General features: G+C 35.0%; 1 protein-coding gene across 4 annotated transcripts; it reads left to right on the top strand.

The window, feature by feature from the left end:
- The first annotated feature begins 6518 nt into the window (after window positions 1-6518).
- Window positions 6519-11991, top strand: LOC106779838. 4 transcript variants are annotated; one of them, XM_022776743.1, is made up of 9 exons: window positions 6519-6695; window positions 6901-7406; window positions 8149-8290; window positions 8606-8792; window positions 8870-9111; window positions 9615-9760; window positions 9844-9991; window positions 10495-10563; window positions 10638-10893. In XM_022776743.1, the coding sequence occupies exons 2-9, from the start codon at window positions 6916-6918 to the stop codon at window positions 10734-10736; spliced, it is 1524 nt and encodes a 507-aa protein (XP_022632464.1). In that variant the 5' UTR covers window positions 6519-6695; window positions 6901-6915; the 3' UTR covers window positions 10737-10893. The 4 variants fall into 4 exon arrangements, with proteins under 4 accessions (XP_022632464.1, XP_014523537.1, XP_022632463.1 ...); XM_014668051.2 differs by having other exon boundaries at window positions 6519-6725; XM_022776742.1 differs by lacking the exon at window positions 10638-10893 and adding an exon at window positions 11878-11991 and having other exon boundaries at window positions 6519-7406.
- Window positions 11992-16130: the final 4139 nt, after the last annotated feature.

Below are 16130 nucleotides of genomic sequence, written 5' to 3'. Positions count from 1 at the left end.
TTCGATGATAACCGTCGTGTGATAGACTTCAGCATCGTTGGCGGCGAACACCGCTTCTTCCCCCGCTTTGCCCTCCGTTGTTGCTCGTGTTTCCTCCTTTTTATTGTCTCACCCTTTTTTACTTTTTGATCTCATAGGGCATCAATGACCGAAACACAAATCTTGCATGAGAGGTAACGTATTTTCATGTCGAAAAGGAAGCAGATCATAACCCTAACTTCCCACGCAAAATCGATGCTCACCAAATGTCAGCACAATGACGAACCAGGCAACGAACCCTAAGTGGCAGATTTCCCAATTTCGCAGACACGACCAATTGTGACCCCAAATTAGGATAGTTTTAATATGCTTACTAATTTCATTTATTGATTTGTTTTCATTTATTAATTTATTATCCAATAATTTAAAAAATTTTTAATCCACCTATGCACTTGAAACTGTCCCACCTGGAAGCGTCAGAGTGTCACATGTTAAAAAACTTCACCACGTTATCTGCAGTTAACGAAAAGGGTCTTATTGAATCAAATTGACAAAACTAGAGACCTAATAATTCACTTTCAAAATTGAAGGACCCAATTGAAAAAATCTCCAGAGACCTCCGAATTATTAAATCAAGAAAGAATAAGTTGAAAGTCTCGCGGGAATAAAAATAAATATTGAGTAAAAAAAAAACCTATAATTATTGAACCTTGAATATTTTATGTTAAAATTGGCGTGAAGTATTTTTTTATCTGGTCAACTCAGAAAAAATCACCGTGTGAATCTCTGTACAAAATTTCTGACAAGATTTCGTGTGATTAAAAAATTGTCGAGAAAATTGTAATTTACTAAATTGGTTCTACTCTCCAATGATAGGTATTATCTAGTTCAGGTACGAGTGTAACATTTAAATATCTTGCCGTATTAAAAAAGTTTAGACATTTAACGTCTGACCAAGTTCTAACATTATATTGAAAGACGATAATTAAACGTCGTCCCACTGGACGTCAATTGATATCGAATTACACAATCTTGAAATTGACATCAAATCTGTATGTAACCGATGTTTAACGTAGTTGAGTGCGTTCTTATCTAGGAAGAATCACTGGAAGGAATTTAACGTTGAACAGTGTACTGAGGAACGTTAATTCATGTCAAACAGTCCATTAATCAATATCTAATTTGTTTTTCTTTAGAAAAAATAAATTTATTTTTACAATAAAATTATATTTAAAAAGTAGAAAATGATCCTAACACATCACAAAATAATATTATATGTTTTAAATGATTATAGTACTTTTCTTCATAGACAAAATTGTGAATAAAATGCAGAAAAAAAAACATCAAAACTTTAATAGCAATGTAAAACCTTATTTCTTCATGGTGAGAAAAGTTGTTTCTAAATGTGGGACTCAATCTTTATTTCTTGGAAAACTTAATAAAACAAATAGGCACTAGTGCAAAAAAATCTTTTATATATGTTAAAAAAGACTTTTTATATCTATTTTTTGAATAGAAATAAAAGTGGAGGTATAAAAAGTTTTCGATCTTTTACATCGGTTATAGAACTGGTATAAAAAAGTTAAACTTAAATTTTTACTTTGTATTTGAAAAAAAATATTGAAAACAGTAAAAGTGTCAAGTGGATGTAAATTTTTTTATATGAAAATAGCATCGTCGTTATTTGATAGAAATATATGAAATTTTGTAATAAAAGTTGTTATGACAGGGAATGGTGATGGTGAGTTTAACAGCATGGTTACCAAAGTTGCATCCTCCATCATGCAATCCTCGTCAACAAGCACTCAACCAATGTGTTAGAGCTAGCACACCTCACTTAGGTGTCCTACTATCGGGACTTTGCCTTTTAAGCGTAGGGTCTATTAAAATGTAAACCTAAACTACATAACGGTTTTAACTGTCAAAGGACAGTCTTCTACTTTTGTACCTGATATACTATATATCAGCTTTCCAGTTAATGAGATTACTATCATTTTCTCCATTTTTTGTATTTGCTCTCTTCTCTCTCTTTATTCTCTGTCACACTTTCTAATACACACTATAGTACCAGCGCTAATAGTGATATTCAGAGCAACAGGTTGAGAACCTGGTAAAGCATCGAACATGCGAAGGACTCAATTAGCGAAGAAGGGTTCACATTGAAAGGCGATGGCGGGAATGATCCAGAGCGGCTTGTCGATGTTCGACGGAAAGAATTACGATGACTAGTGTGTGAAAATGGATTCTATCTTAGGCTTTCAAGAAGTTGACGAAATCATTAAGAAAGGATTTAAAGAACCCTCAAAGGGAGACACAGAAGAAGCAAAAAAAGTCTACAAAGAGAACAAGAAGCTGGACTGCAAGGCACGTATGCTCTTGCACCAGTGCGTTTCTGCGACGATATTTCAGAAAGTGTCAAAGGCAACGACAACCAAGGAAGCTTGGGATATATTACAAGATGGATATGGAAATTCAAGAAAGGTGAAGAAGGTGAGACTACAATCACTATAGAGACAATATGAGTTCTTGAGTATGGGAGAGCAAGAAACCGTTGAAGAATATATTGACAGAATTCAGGTGGTTGTTAATGTAATGCGGGCGTATGATAAAGTGGTAAAAGATAAGAAGATCGTTGAAAAGATCCTAAGAACACTAACACCTCAGTTCGATCATATTGTTGTGGCGATCGAAGAAAGCAAGGATTTGGAGAAGATGAAAGTGGAAGAGTTACAAAACTCTCTTGAAGAACAACGGAAAAGAATGCAACGGAAAAAACAAACCAAGCACTGCAAGCTAGAAGCAGTCAAACCTACAAGAATCGTGGAACTGGCAGAGGTAGAGGAAGATCGCGTGGTGGTCGTGGCGGTCGAAATGGAGGCAGATTCGCTAATACCTTTGAACAAACCAAAGATGATAGTAGCAACGAGCAAAGAGAAGGAAATTATAAAGGAAGAGGAAAGTATGGCCATTACTCATCTGAGTGTTGGCACAATGAAAACGCAAAGAAAGTGAAGAGTGATGAGGCAAATCTTGCGAAAGAAGAGCTGGAATCAGACTCTAATCACGTTTTACTGATGAGTGTCACAGCGCATGACAGAAATGATGATAGTTGGAGAATTGCACAGGAAAGACACATTCAAAATATGAGTGGGGTAACAGACAAGTGTGCAAGAAAGACCGACCAAACAAAACATGTGTTGCTTGCTGGAAAAACAACCCATGCAGATGAAGAAACATCGTGGTATTTGGATACAGGTTGTTCCAACCACATGACTGGCAATAGAAATTGGTTGCTCGACTTAGACACAAGCATCAAAGGCACTGTGTGTTTTGCAGATAACAACATCATTAGAGTTGAAGGTTCAAGCAAAGTGATGATCACACGCAAAGAAGGAAGATCTGTGTACATGCACAATCTTTTATACGTTCCTATGATGAAAATCAATCTTTTAAGTCTCGGAAAACTCTTGGAGAAGGGATATACCATGAAGATGCAACAAAGACATATTGAGGTATTCGACAAGAGACAACAAATGATACTCAAAGCTCCCCTTGCGCAGAATCAAACCATTAAAATGAACCTGAACGCAATAGAGATACAGTGTTTGGCTACAACTGGTGCTGGAGAAGATGAGTGGTTGTGGCACTATCGTTATGGGCATCTAAATTTCAAGAGCCTGAGTCAACTGAAAGTTAAAGATCTTATGAGAGGTGTTCCTACAATAGTTGCACCGATCAAGGTCTGTGAAAGTTGTCCTGTTGGAAAACAAACCAGGAAGGTCTTTAAAAGACATGCACCCAAGAGAGCAAGACAATTGTTGGACGTTGTGCATGCAGACGTGTGTGGTCCTTTTGACGTGCCATCTCTAGGAGGTAACAAATATTTTTTACTCTTTGTAGATGAATTATCTAGAAAAGTTTGGGTATATTTGTTAAGAGAAAAGAGAGAAACTTACACATAATTTGTTAAATTCTGTTCCATGGTTGAGAGGCAATTTGGCCAGCAAATCAGGATTTTCAAGACTGATGGTGGAGACGAATTTAATTCTGGAGAAATGAGTAAGTTTTGTGTCGACAAAGGGATTCTTCATGAAGTTACAACGCCTTACACACCCAGCACAACGGATTAGCAGAGAGAAGAAATTAAATGCTCTTTGATATGACCAAGTGTATGATCAAAGGAAGAAGGCTATTGCATTACTTGTGGGGAGAAGCAGTCTCGAATGCTACATACTTGCTGAATAGAAGCCCTACCAAAGCATTACCAGCATGCACACCCGAAGAGGCTTGGTCAGGAAAGAAAACCAGATGTGCGTCACTTGAGGATTTTCGGCTCGGTCTGCTACAAACACATCCCAGATGAAACAAGGAAGAAGTTGGACGACAGAAGTGAAACTCTCATCCTCATGGGGGTATCATCCAACAGGTGCATACAGGCTGTATGATCCAAAAAAGAAGCAGATCGTGATCAGCAGAGACATGATAGTATACGAGTCTGCTACGTTCAGATGGCTGATGCAGACACTAATCCAATCAAACAACCTGATGTTGTTGTGTCTACTTGGCTAGAGGAGAAAAGGACTGAGGAGACCAAACAAATAACTGCTAATGAAGATGTTGATACTAGAAGATCACAAAGAACCCCTTGTCATTTGATTTTCTGTGGGTATGTGCACTATGAACTGTTTCTAAATCATTGTCTTCTTCATCACTATCTTCTTCATTTACATTAACTTCTACTGATACAGACTCTTCTATATTGTTATTTACATCTTCATCAATATGTACATCAACATCCACTTGTCCTTCATCCAGTACTTGTTCACCAACTTCACCCTGCACCTCCCCTTCGTCATCATCCTCACTCGAAGTAAAATCTTCAATGTGTACTTCTTCCTCCCCCTACACCTGCTGGTCATCCATATCTTGCACCTCTACTTCCTCCTCCACTTCCAACTACATGTCATCCATATCCTGCACCTCCACTTCATCCAAACCCTCCACTTCCACGTCATCCAAACCCTGCTCCTCCACTTCATCCTCATCCTCACCTACATGGCTACCTTCTCCATTCTCTAAACTTCCATGACAGAGCAAAAGAACTTCTTCATTTTCAACCACCTCTGCCTCATCCAGATCGTGGACAACAAACATATCAAATTCCCCAAAATACTTAGTCACGTTTATCATATTCATTGCATCTCTGTCATCATACAACTTATGCAGAATAATTTCAATACAATAAAATAACTCACTCACTTCAATATACCCTAAATCCTTAACGACACCTAACACTTCGAAATAATTCCATTTGTCAGGGTCCATACTCCAATAAGTCACTTGCTCACCAATATATTGAAAAGGAATCTCCTTTACCAAGGTCCTACTATAGTGGACCAAAACTTAAAACCTCTCGTCAGACATCCCAAATGCAAGCCTGCAAAATACCCTTTATGGGCATGAGACCACTGTAAACGCTAAAAGTAATAGGTAAAGGGTATGGGAAACCACACCCAAAAACACAAAATCGACAATCACCCACAGAAAAGCAATTATAAAATGTTACAGACCAATGCCTTACACACTCACATCGAAAACATTTTACACAATTCTTCAAAACATCACCCCAACAAATGTAAAACCAATGTGATAGAGCGTAGATTACGAAGGCAAACCTGATTTTGACAAAGATCAATGCTTCCAATTTGAATGATAAAGTCACCGATGTTCGCTTTCTTCTTGATTTCCCTACCAAACCACGATCATACCTTCACACCTCAAAAACCTTTATTTAGAAAACCCATTAAAATCCAATTGACGAAAACAATAGGTTCACACAAAAAAAAAAAAAAAGAGCCTTAATATCAGAAAATCAATTCCAAATAACATAAATCCACATCAATATGTCTTTAAGTGTCCACGTCAGCCATTAATTGTCATGTTATTCACTGATTGGGCATCCGGACATTTAACCGTTAACGATTTAAACGTCGTTAGCCAAAATGACAAAATTGAACATAAATTATAATATAAGGGACTACATTAAACATTAAAAAATTGAGTCTCACATAAAATATAATTATAAAAATAGGAAAAAAAAATAATATTAAGCTTTCTTATAAATAGAAGGAAATAAGGAGATAATAATAGGAATGAATCAAAACAAAGTATGAAATTAAAGGATATGTTTTTTTTAGAAAATTAAGAATAATTAACATATTCCCTGCATTCTACATATTGATAAGTTTATTCTTCTATGTGCAAACTCAAAATGTTATCTCAAATTGTAAGTTGTGTTTTAAAAAAAAACATTTTTTCTTATTTAATTGATAACGCTGAATTTCGATTATTATTAACAAATTTAAAATAGCAAAATAGATATAATTTTGAGTTCAAATTTCCTGTTGAATCTTTCAATACAGTTGTACCTTTAAAATATACTACTTTCCAGTAAAAAATATCCAAATAACTGACAGTTCAAACGAAAAAGTAGTATCTTCTTTTTACCTTCCAATATGAGGCATTGTTCGTTGCTTCCTTCGCCGACTCACTCTTCTCTTTTCTTGTCGCGCTCCACTCTTATTTTCTCTATTGCCTGTTCCACGAAATACTCCATATTAATTTATGGACCTACAGGCCAATGATTACTTCAAATACAAGTCCCATTGTAGGTCAGAATCAAGCGGTTGCACCAGAGGAGGCCATAAGAATTTCACGTCAGCCTAACTACCTCAGATTTTGTGATCGTAAAAAAGAGAAAACCGAATGAATGATAAAATTCTTAATATTTCTTTTTATTATTGCAAATAATCTGCAAGTTTGTTATTGAGTGCATATATAGCAAGATTTTCCATCTGCATTCATCATCTCCTTTCCTGATATTCTTCTATTCTTCTATTCTTCTTTCAATGTCACGCACAGTTGCTTTCACCAAGCATGCATTTCTTCACCGCACCCTCCCTTTCGCTGCTCTCGCCTCACCTGATCCCGTCCCTCGTCGCCCCGCTCTACTTCCCCGGCCGGACCTGGCAGGCACGCCGGTTTGGGGCCGAACCTGGTTCGGTTCTCCATTCTTCTTGGAGGGGAACCTGCTACAAGGGTTTGTGCTGGTCCTGCACTGACTTCTTGCGGCGGTGTAAGGATTGGGGCGGAGAGTTTTCCGAACCCGAGATTCTTGAGTTTATGCAGAATTCCGATAAGCCCGAAGCTTTTCCTACAAAAGAGGAGTTGGTTGCTGCACGAAGGGTGGATTTTGTTAAGGCTATTGTCAACGAGGGAGGGTGGCTTGCCTTTGGGTGGGAATTGAATGGCGGGTCTAGTGGAATAGGCGGTCTTGAAGATAATTGTAGCTATGGAATTGACGGTTATGCCACTCGGCTTTCTTCACCTTCCTCTTCTTCCCAAACATCCCAAACAGATGATTCAGTGTGAGATTTTTGTCTCTTGCTTTTCTTGATAACCTGTTTCACATTTTTCCAATGTATGTTTTGGAATTTTTTTCTGCATGTACCTGGCTTGAAGTGTATGGGGAAGGTTTGAAGGCCGCATATGATCTTGGATTCTTGGAGTAGTGACATGGATGTTGTTCTTGACAGAAAAATATAAGTGAAGCAGGGTAAAAATACCGCATAGTTAGAAGACTTTGGAATTAAATGTTGGGTCGTACAAAACCAATAAGAGAAAGAAATAAATACAGTAAAAACGATAATGTTGCGTTGGATTAGAGAACGTACTAGACAAGATAGGATTAAGATGCATTGGAGAGAAAGTTGTGGTGGCAGTGGCACCATGGGAAAGAAGGTAAGGACTTTGTCGTGTTTAAGCATTTTGTGGAGAAAATATGTTGAATTCCCACTACCAATTGAGGAGAGTAAATCAAATAAAGTTTAGCCCAATTGCTAGAGGTAGAGTGGACCCAATAAAGCTATAGATAAACGAATGAGAGATTTAGTTATTTATCGATGAGTTGTGATAGAACATTATGACGTGGTTTAATCAGTGTGGCTGGCTACACCTAGTAGGAAAATGCTTGTTGTTGCTTAATTTAGCAAGAATGAGCTAATTTATAATCATCCACTTTTATTTTTCTTCTTCCTGTTGTCAAATAGTTGAATCTTATATAACTTCAAGTGACAAGCGGGGTCCTGAGTGTTACTTTCTGGTATACAGAGAAATTATAGCTGACAGTGAATCTGGCATTGCGGGTATATTGAATCGATTGGAGAAACAACGAAGTAGATCTTTTGGACTTGGTGTAGATAGTATTTCTTCTGAAAATAATGAAGACAAAGATAGAACGGCTATGGATGCAGTAAGTAATTTTTATCCCATGCTGTTAGTTTTTCTGGCACTATTCATCATATGCTAGTATTGAGGAAAGGAAATATTACATATTTCAAAGTTCCAGAACATGTGATAATGAAAATTTCTATTTAACATTCACATTTCCAATGTTTCTCACATTATATATTTCTATAAAGCTAATTAATGTATAGTTTTGAACATGTGAATGAGCTCTTGCACCCTGAAGATGAGAGAATCGGTTTTTGAAATTTTACCGTTTTTATGCCCTTCATTATGTTTGAAATTTTAAAATATTTCATGTTGTATCTCTTCTGTTGCATAGATAGCTACTGGCCTTGAAAATAGTAGCAGGGCACCCTCATTTAGCCCCATAAGCAGTCATCCCAGTGGTTCTCAGATCAAACCTGATCAACATGGGTCGCAATTAGGTATGGAAAATTCAGAAAGCTCACTTAAGCCAGAGATGTGGAGTTGGATTGATCAGAGAAATGGAGTTGCAGATTTTGAAGGTATCGTTACGTTTTCAGATCATGTCTTATTATTGTAGTGGGGATCAACTGATATCTTTGTAATTGTGTCATAACAGATGCTGAAATTATTCTCAGTGAAACTCAGAAAGGAGGCATGAGTGATACTTCTGGACAACATGATATCCTCAAGAGAAGGGAGTTTCGATCTAAACTTACAAACAATGAAACAGGATTATATTCTCTTGATGGAAATGCAAGTCACAATGACATTAAATCCCGTATCCAGCATCTGGAATCCGAGCTATCTTTTACACTTCACTCGTTGAGGTCTAGCTCAGATAAAATTACCAAGCAGATGGTAAGTGTAACTATAAACAATACTGGATCTTTAGTGCAGTTCTCTGTAAGTTCGCTTAGCTCATAGCATGTTTTTCCCTTTGTAATAAGTTGGGTCTGGCTAATCTCTCTATGACGATAGACAAGAAGAAAATTTGCTCAACAAAGAATTTGAATGTTACTGAATTTGAAATTTAATTTTCGGTTTCCTCTTATCCGAAACCTTTTATTTCTTTTTGGACATTTCTATTTGTGTCTGCTCTTAGTACGGACTTAGATATATGCTGTGTGGCTGTGTGCTTTGACTCCTGATAGCAAGGAGTTCTACTTTCTTTGCAGTAAGATAAACGAAATATGTGGTAGCTAGTAGCTACGCCTATACTACGCCAATGAAATCTCGTAATAACTGTCCAATGTCTTAAACTTTCTGACACTGCTCTCAATTTACTGTGAAGCATTATTATGAAGGCCTATCCTTGGGGTCCTAAATTAGTCCTGATCTGCATGCTGCATTTTCTTCAATAGGTTCAGAAGAGCTCTTCTGATGATCTGGCAAAGCTTTCCGATGCGTGGGAATTTCAGGAAAATGAGATCCTGAATGCTCAGGACAAATTGCGTTCTATACAGGCTAAGTTGGCAGTGTTAGAAGGAAAGATGTCATTGACAATAATGTATCCCCTGACACCATTCAATTAATGCGTCATGTATGGATAGATAAATAATATCTTGACAATATTGCATCCTTTTCTCCCAGGGATGCACATAAGGTAGTCGAAGAAAAGCAGACGAAGATTAGTAAGGCTCAGAAGGCTTTGCAAATGCTGAAGACTACTTGTGTAGCTTGGCCAAATAATGCTAAAGAAATATTTTTAACAGGATCATTTGATGGTTGGTCTAATAAGGTCTGAAAAAATAAGTTTTTTTTTATTTAAAAAATATTTTAAGTGTTTAAAAAATATATTAATAAAAAAATTTAGTGTTTTATATCATAACAATCCTTCACCAATAACTCAATCATTTGCGTGTATTAAAACTATTTCTAATGCAATCTCTCGAAAAGTAAATCACGATTCTCATATCCTCAAAATGGATTCCATTCTATTTTATGCTTGTTTTGTGGGTCATCACCGACCTTGTTTAAAGATAAATCACTTAGTCCATTTAATATGGGTTATGAATTATTAAATTACTATTTGTTTTGCTAGGTTAATGGTTTGTGGTTTATTGATAAAATTAAAAATTAAATTGTTTTTCTTATTGTCAATGTATTTTGCAAAATCAATTTTGTTTCGGAATGATTAATAAATGCTTAATGCTTAAAGATGATTATATTTTTTAGATTATTTTATTGAGTGCAATTGATTCAAATGCATTAAATATTTAATAGATAGTAATTAAATTGCAGAGAAAGATGGAGAGGTTAAGTGGCGGTATATTTTTTGTGAGCTTGCAGTTGTATCCTGGAAGATACGAGGTAAGTTGTATATTGTCTGCTAATGACATAAACGTATCAAGCATATTTCAATTACTTTTTTTTTTTTGTTACAGATGAAGTTCATTGTAGATGGAGAATGGAAAATTGATCCCTTACGTCCTATTGTAACCAACGTTGGCTATGAGAATAATCTTCTTATAGTTAGTGATTGATGGAAGAGAAAGTTAGTATAAGATAATATCTTTTGAACGCGGGAGGATGACATCCAGTTTAGTTACCATTTTTTTTCATTTTTGAACAAAATATTCGGTGAGAAGTTTATTGATTTTTTTAGGTTTAATAATCGAAGGTCCTATATTTGGGGGTTTGTTTTAATTGGGTCCTCCAATTTTGAAAGTGATCAATTAGATCCCTAATTTTGTCAATTTGAATCAATAAAAGTCTTTTCGTTGAAGCGTCAGCGTGCCACATGTTCAAAAACTTCACGACGTTAACTGCATTCAACGGAAAAACTTTTATTGATTCAAATTGACAAAATTAGGGACCTAATTGATCACTTCAAAAATTGAAGGATCCAATTGAAACAAAACCTCCAAATATAGGGACTTCGGAACCTAGTAAACCATTTTTTTATTTATGATTCTTTTACTTAGTCCATCTACTACTACTTTTAGATGTAAATCATTTACTGGTTGATCCAATAAGGTTTAATATCTTTCCAGGAACTTTATTGGTAGATATTATAGCCTGCATGTTTGTACATTTTTCTGAGAAAAAAAAGCTTTTTTTTATTTAAAAAAATAGTGTTTTATATCATAAAAATGCTTCACCAACAACTCAATTATTGGTGTATATTAAAACTATTCATAATGCAACCTCTCTCGAAAAACATGTCACCATTCTTACATTCTAAAAATAGATTTCATTTTATGTTTGTCTTGTGCGTTACGGCCGACCTTGTTCAAGGATAAATCACGATTGACGCATTTAACATGGCTTATTGATTCATAAATCATTATTTGCTTTGCTAGGTCAATTGTTTGTGGTTTATTGATAAAATTAAAAATCAAATTGCTTTCCTTATTTTCAATGTATTTTGCAAAATCAATTTTGTTTCGGAACAATCTCATGCTTAAAGATGACTATATTTTTTAGATTAATTTATTGAACGCAATTGATTAAATAAATTAAATATTTAGTAATTAAATTACAGAGAAAGATGGAAAGGTTAAGTAGTGGTATATTTTATGTGAGCTTGCAGCAGTATTCGAAAGATACGAGGTAAGTTGTATATTGTCTGCTAATGACATACACGTAATAGGTATATTTCAATTACATGTTTTTTTGTTGGAGATGAAGTTCATTGTAGATGGAGAATGGAAAATTGATCATTTACGTCCTATTGTAACCAACATTGGCTATGAGAATAATCTTTTTATAGTTAGTGATTGATGGAAGAGAAAGTTAGTATAAGATAATATCTTTGGAACACGGAAGGATGACATGCTCTAGTTTAGTTACCATTTTTTCACTATTGTACAGAATATTCGATGAGAAGTTCATTAATTCTTTTACTTAGTCCATCTACTACTACTTTTAGATGTAGATCATTTGATGGTTGGACTTATAATGTTTAATCTCTTCCCAGAAACTTTATTTGTAGATATTACAGCCAACATGCTTGTACATTTTTCTGAAAAAAAAAACTTTTTTTATTTAAAAAAACGTTTCAAGTGATTAAAAAATATATCAATAAAAAAATTTTAGTGTTTTATATCATAAAAATGCTTCACCAATAACGCAACCATTGATGTGTATCAAAACTATTCCTAATGCAAACTCTCTCGAGAAGTATATCACAGCCAACCTTGTTTAAGGATAAATCACTTAAGGATTACTGCATTTAACATGGGTTATAGATTCATAAATTACTATTTCCTTTGTTGGATCAATTGTCTGTGGTTTATTGATAAAATTAAAAATCAAATTGCTTTCCTTATTTTAAATGTATTTTGCAAAATCAATTTTGTTTCGGAAAGATCTAATGCATGCTTAAGGATGATAATATTGTTTAGATTACTTTATTGAGCATAATTGACTTAAATGCATTAAATATTTAATAGATAGTAATTAAATGGCAGAGAAAGATGGAGAGGTTAAAGCATTTTTGAAGGTCATGTGGATCGAAGATTCGATAGATTGGAGAACAAATTAAACATGATGCAAATATCTTTATCTGATCTTCACAAGAAAATAGACTATGTCCTTAGGATAAAACTTTTTGATGAATCCTCTGTTAGTGACACAGATAATGGAGCAAACAATGCTGACAAAAAGGATGAAGACTTGTTTGAATCAGAATAGTGTTGTGTCTTGACAAAATTGTGTTGTGTCCTAGACTAAGTTTTCATTTTGAAAAATGGCATATAAAGCCATTCTTTTGAGGTTTTTCTTGTTTTGTTTGTATTTCTTTGTTTTGCTCTATAAATGTAATATCATTTTTATCAAGGAAATAATATTATAAGTTTGAATCAACCCATATGCTTAACCATTCACTTAAACTGTCAAATAAAATATGATACTCTGTTTGGTTGATTCGACTGAGTTATGGATGAAGTCAACTATGCAATAATTGTCATGCATCTTTATACATTGACTTCTGTTATGATTTGTTTTTATTCTTGCATAACCACTATACTTGATCTGGTTTTTGAAAGGTTTTGTAGGAAGAACATTGCTTTGGACATATACATTTGAAATTCAACATTTTGGAAAGCAATGCATTCGACTGATGAGTTAAAGCATTCGACTGTGTCCAAACTGGTTTAAAAATTCCAATTTTGGAATTATCTCCTATCCCTACTAACTACTTTAATCATTAGCATTATGATATTATCTTTATTCTTTACTTATTTTTATATCTAAGTTGAGATAATATTGTGAGATTGTTGATATTTGTGTCATTGCATATATATGTGTTTGAATTGTGTAACAATGATACAAATTTGTGCTTAAACTGGTATTTGATTTGTGATATTCTGCATTGTGCATAATTGATTTGTGCTTAAACTATTTTTGAAACTCATGCATAATGACAGGGGGAGTATCATTTCTTTACACAATGTTTCATCACACACCTACAATTCAGGGGGAGTTTACTCGTGTTTTTGTGATGAACTTGTGATTTTGAGAGCATCCTTACTATTTTGAAATTTGCATATTTGTTTGATGCTTCTCTGGTTTTCAAAACTGCATAAATATCTAAGCATTCCTTTTTTGTTAATGCACAAAGGGGAAGAGTTTTCATGATTGTATGAAAGCAAGTCTATATGAGGAGAATTGCTACATCATACTTTATCTGCTTCATGATATTTTTGCTGTGTATGAAGAGTAATTGAACTGTTTGTATTGATTGTGTTATCTGTTTTACTCTGTTAAATTGTGGAACGGTACAAACATGGCTTAGTTATTAATCATGGTTTTGCATCATAAAAAAAAGGAGGAGATTGTTGAGATTGTTGACAACACAAAACTCTATACCAAACTGGTTTTTGATGATGACAATACATTGCTTAATAACAATACATAAGTTCCAGTATTACGTGTTCAGCTGATATGCTATACTGTTTTGAACAATGACTTTGTTGAACATGTTTTGTTGTTTTGCATGTATGCTCACTTGATTGATTATGTGTTATATGTTTGGAACATGCTTGTATTGAAATGTGTGATAAAACGATTTTGATTACTTCTGCACATTTCTGAAGAAAAACTCACAAGCACTTTTATGAACTTATATTTGTTGTGACTAAGCTAAAATCTTAGTACAGATTTTAGTACAGATTTTGTGAACATGTGTTTGATGAGATTTTGAGTTGAAAAGAATTTCAAAGTGTTTTTCAAGTGTCAGTCGACATGGTGGAACACCTATTCGACTGTATTGCTGTTATTTTTGGAATTATGTTATACCTACTTGCTCCAACGGCTAGCTTTTCAAAAGTTAGTTAAGATTGACTGACTAAGTCAACTATCATGAATGTGCATTGAATTGGTTGATTGAGGAGCCTCTATGTTGACTGTCAATTATAACTGTTTTAATACAGTCGACTGGATTAGTAAGGTATTCGACTGAGAATGATAGGAAACCTATAAATAGAATAGAGCACGATGTGTTCTGAAAGAGACTTATTGTTCTAACACTTTCATTGTCTTGTTTCAGAGTTATTTCTCAGTTTTGGAAGCTCCAAGAATTCTCCAAGAAGACGGTGGTGATCTTTCTTGAGAGAGATTCAGATTGAGGAGTTAATTGTGCATACTGTTTGATCAACATCTGCACAAAGAAGGTGTTTTTGGTTTGATCTTGAAGGTTTGACATCCTGTAAAGACTACTGCATTTGATTGAAAGCTTGGCAACCTGGGAAGTGTGCTGTGATAGGCTTGGCAACTTGTGAAGCGTGCTATTATAGGCTTGGCATCCTCTGAAGAGTGCTGGTGACACGTTGAGGATTGTTCAGCGTCGGTTTAAATTGTAGAAGAGGGGATTCTTGCTGCAATTCTGGTTTTTGTGTGCAGCTATATTTGGTTTTGGGTTAGAGAGGAGATTTATATTTTTGTGTGGTTCTTCTATAAATTCCCTATTGTAAAAACCGCAACCATTATAGTGCATTTGCTTCCAAGGTTGGAAGGACACTAGATGTAGGCATTGTTGGCCGAACCAGTATAAAAACCAGTGTTTGATTTTCTCTATCCCTGCACTCTTTATTTCAGTCGACTTTATATTTAGAGCAGTCAACTACGTTTTTCCGCTGCATTGAAATTTTCATTACTTGCATTTCAAGGAAAGATCAAAAGCTTTGAATTTTCATACCAAGATTGCGAAAAGATTTTGTTTTTGAACTAACACCAATTCAACCCCCCTCTTGGTGTAAATTGAAGCCAACCTGTTTCCTAACATAACCGAAGTTTATATGTCTAACAGGTAGGTGAATAGTCATTCTTTTCCGCCATATAGACGTCGGATCCCGCCTCCCCCGACATCTATATACGATTATAGACGTTGACCCCCTATAACCGACGTTTATATGCTTGACAAGTAGGTGAAAAGTTCAATTAGACGTCGGTGTCCCTAGTAACCGACCCCTATATGCCCCGTGAATATTAATTTTTAAATCATAAAGATGTCATATTAGTTAGGGCCCCAACGTTTATACTATTAAAGACGTCGATCCCCCTTTGACCCGACGTCTATAGCCTCTATTCATCATATTCTTCCTCGCGCTTCTCTCCTTTACGGCATTGCTTTCCAGGTGCGTTTTCTCTCTTTTGGACCGTTTAAATTTACTTTTATTGCGATTAAATTACTCTTTGATGAAATATCTTCCATTTGAACTTATTAAAATTCGTTTTTGTTGCGTTTTGGTGCAATTTCTGGCATGTTCTTGGGCTGCGTTTTTTACCCTTTTTGGCCTGCGTTTTTGGGCATGCACTCCTTCATTTGCCTCTATTGTTATTTTAATCTGCTAAAAAGGTTAACTTCTTTGTTGAAAACTTATTTTGTATGCATGTTATTGGCTTTTGTGTATGCATGTTTTTGGCTTTTACGTATG

Source organism: Vigna radiata, unplaced genomic scaffold, assembly GCF_000741045.1.
Source record: "Vigna radiata var. radiata cultivar VC1973A unplaced genomic scaffold, Vradiata_ver6 scaffold_169, whole genome shotgun sequence".
NCBI lineage: Eukaryota > Viridiplantae > Streptophyta > Magnoliopsida > Fabales > Fabaceae > Vigna > Vigna radiata.
The sequence above is the reverse complement of the archived record's forward strand: the minus strand, read 5'-3'. Positions and strand labels throughout refer to the sequence as shown.

Bases quoted from the DNA above. Each gene is read 5' to 3' on its own strand.
- LOC106779838 (XM_022776742.1), top strand. From the start codon at position 6,916: ATGCATTTCTTCACCGCACCCTCCCTTTCGCTGCTCTCGCCTCACCTG. The intron at 8,291-8,605 runs GTAAGTAATTTT...TCTGTTGCATAG, and splicing joins ATAGAACGGCTATGGATGCA to ATAGCTACTGGCCTTGAAAA. The intron at 8,793-8,869 runs GTATCGTTACGT...GTGTCATAACAG, and splicing joins TGGAGTTGCAGATTTTGAAG to ATGCTGAAATTATTCTCAGT.